This window comes from Malurus melanocephalus, unplaced genomic scaffold (genome assembly GCF_030028575.1).
Source record: "Malurus melanocephalus ecotype Western Australia unplaced genomic scaffold, MMel_1.1 scaffold_1523, whole genome shotgun sequence".
NCBI lineage: Eukaryota > Metazoa > Chordata > Aves > Passeriformes > Maluridae > Malurus > Malurus melanocephalus.
Window position 1 is genome coordinate 24,160 of NW_026624755.1, and position 1,080 is coordinate 25,239.

At 60.6% G+C, this 1,080-nt stretch overlaps 1 protein-coding gene across 1 annotated transcript; it reads right to left on the bottom strand.

Annotated features, from left to right (window-relative positions):
• Positions 1–14: 14 nt before the first annotated feature.
• On the bottom strand, positions 15–743 carry TSPAN33 (tetraspanin 33; the record flags this gene model as incomplete). The annotated part of the gene is made up of 4 exons (XM_057388051.1): positions 660–743; positions 432–559; positions 266–340; positions 15–146 (listed from the first exon to the last, which is right to left on the bottom strand). Coding segments are annotated over exons 1-4 (384 nt in total), but the record flags the coding sequence as incomplete, so codon positions are not given.
• Between the last annotated feature and the right edge of the window lie 337 nt (positions 744–1,080).

A 1,080-nucleotide genomic window follows, 5' to 3' on the forward strand; every position in this document is an offset into this window, starting at 1 on the left:
TCCTTGTCCCTTGGGGGGAAATCCCAACCCTCCAGACCCCTCCCAGTCACCTCCTTCTGCCCGAAATCAATGAGGTTCTGCAGGTCCAGGTCATCCCGGTAATGCACGATGGCCCCGTTGATGATCTCGCTGACCTTCCCACGTGCCTGGGGACACACAGGGGACATCAGCGAGGTTGTCACCAACAGGACAGGATTGGGGTCACCAACAGGACAGGATTGGGGTCACCAACAGGACAGGATTGGGGTCACCCACCCCTCAGTACCTTATCAGAGAAAACGAAGCCCAGCACGCCGGCCGCCAGCTGCAGGAGGAAGATGATGGTCAGGCAGACGGAGAACTGCGGGATGAGGAGCGTGACAATGAAGGGACCACAGGAGAGACACGGAGATGCCACCAAGATGCCACCAGGGTCCCCAGGAGGGCCTCACCGCCTGCAGCAGGGTGATGTTCTCCCGCAAGGAGCCCACGCAGCCGCAGAAGGTGATGAGGAAGGTGAGGACGCCCACCATGATGAGCAGGATGGCAGGATCCACCGCCAGGCACGCCATGGCCGCCTCTGTCACAGCGAGGTGTCACCAGCGTCCCCAGGATCCCAAATGCCACCCCACAATGTGACTGGCACGGATCCTGCGGGGATGGGAACCCCCAAAGCTCACCTGCGTGCTTCAGCAGCCGGGCGTACACCCCCACGGCCACCATCACCATGGAGATCACCTGCAGAGCAGGACAAGGTGTGTGACACTCCCTGGGGGTGTCACCACCCTCATGTCACCCCCATCCCACCCCCTGCGGCCCCCCCAGATCAGGGGTGCAAACAGAGCACCACAGCTGGAGCTGCTGCCTCAGTTTCCCCTTGTCACACCGTGTCCACCGTGTCCCCACCTCCTGGGAGGTCACTTCTGTCCCCACCTCCTGGGAGGCCACCTCTGTCCCCACCTCCCGCCGGCCGGCCAGCCCTGTTCCTCTACGGGTGACTGGACGCAGGGACGTGGTTTATCGGATGTGAGAAACTTCCTCAAAAATAGGATTGCAAACACGGAAATTACCAGCAAAAAAAAAACCAAAAAAACACGAAAG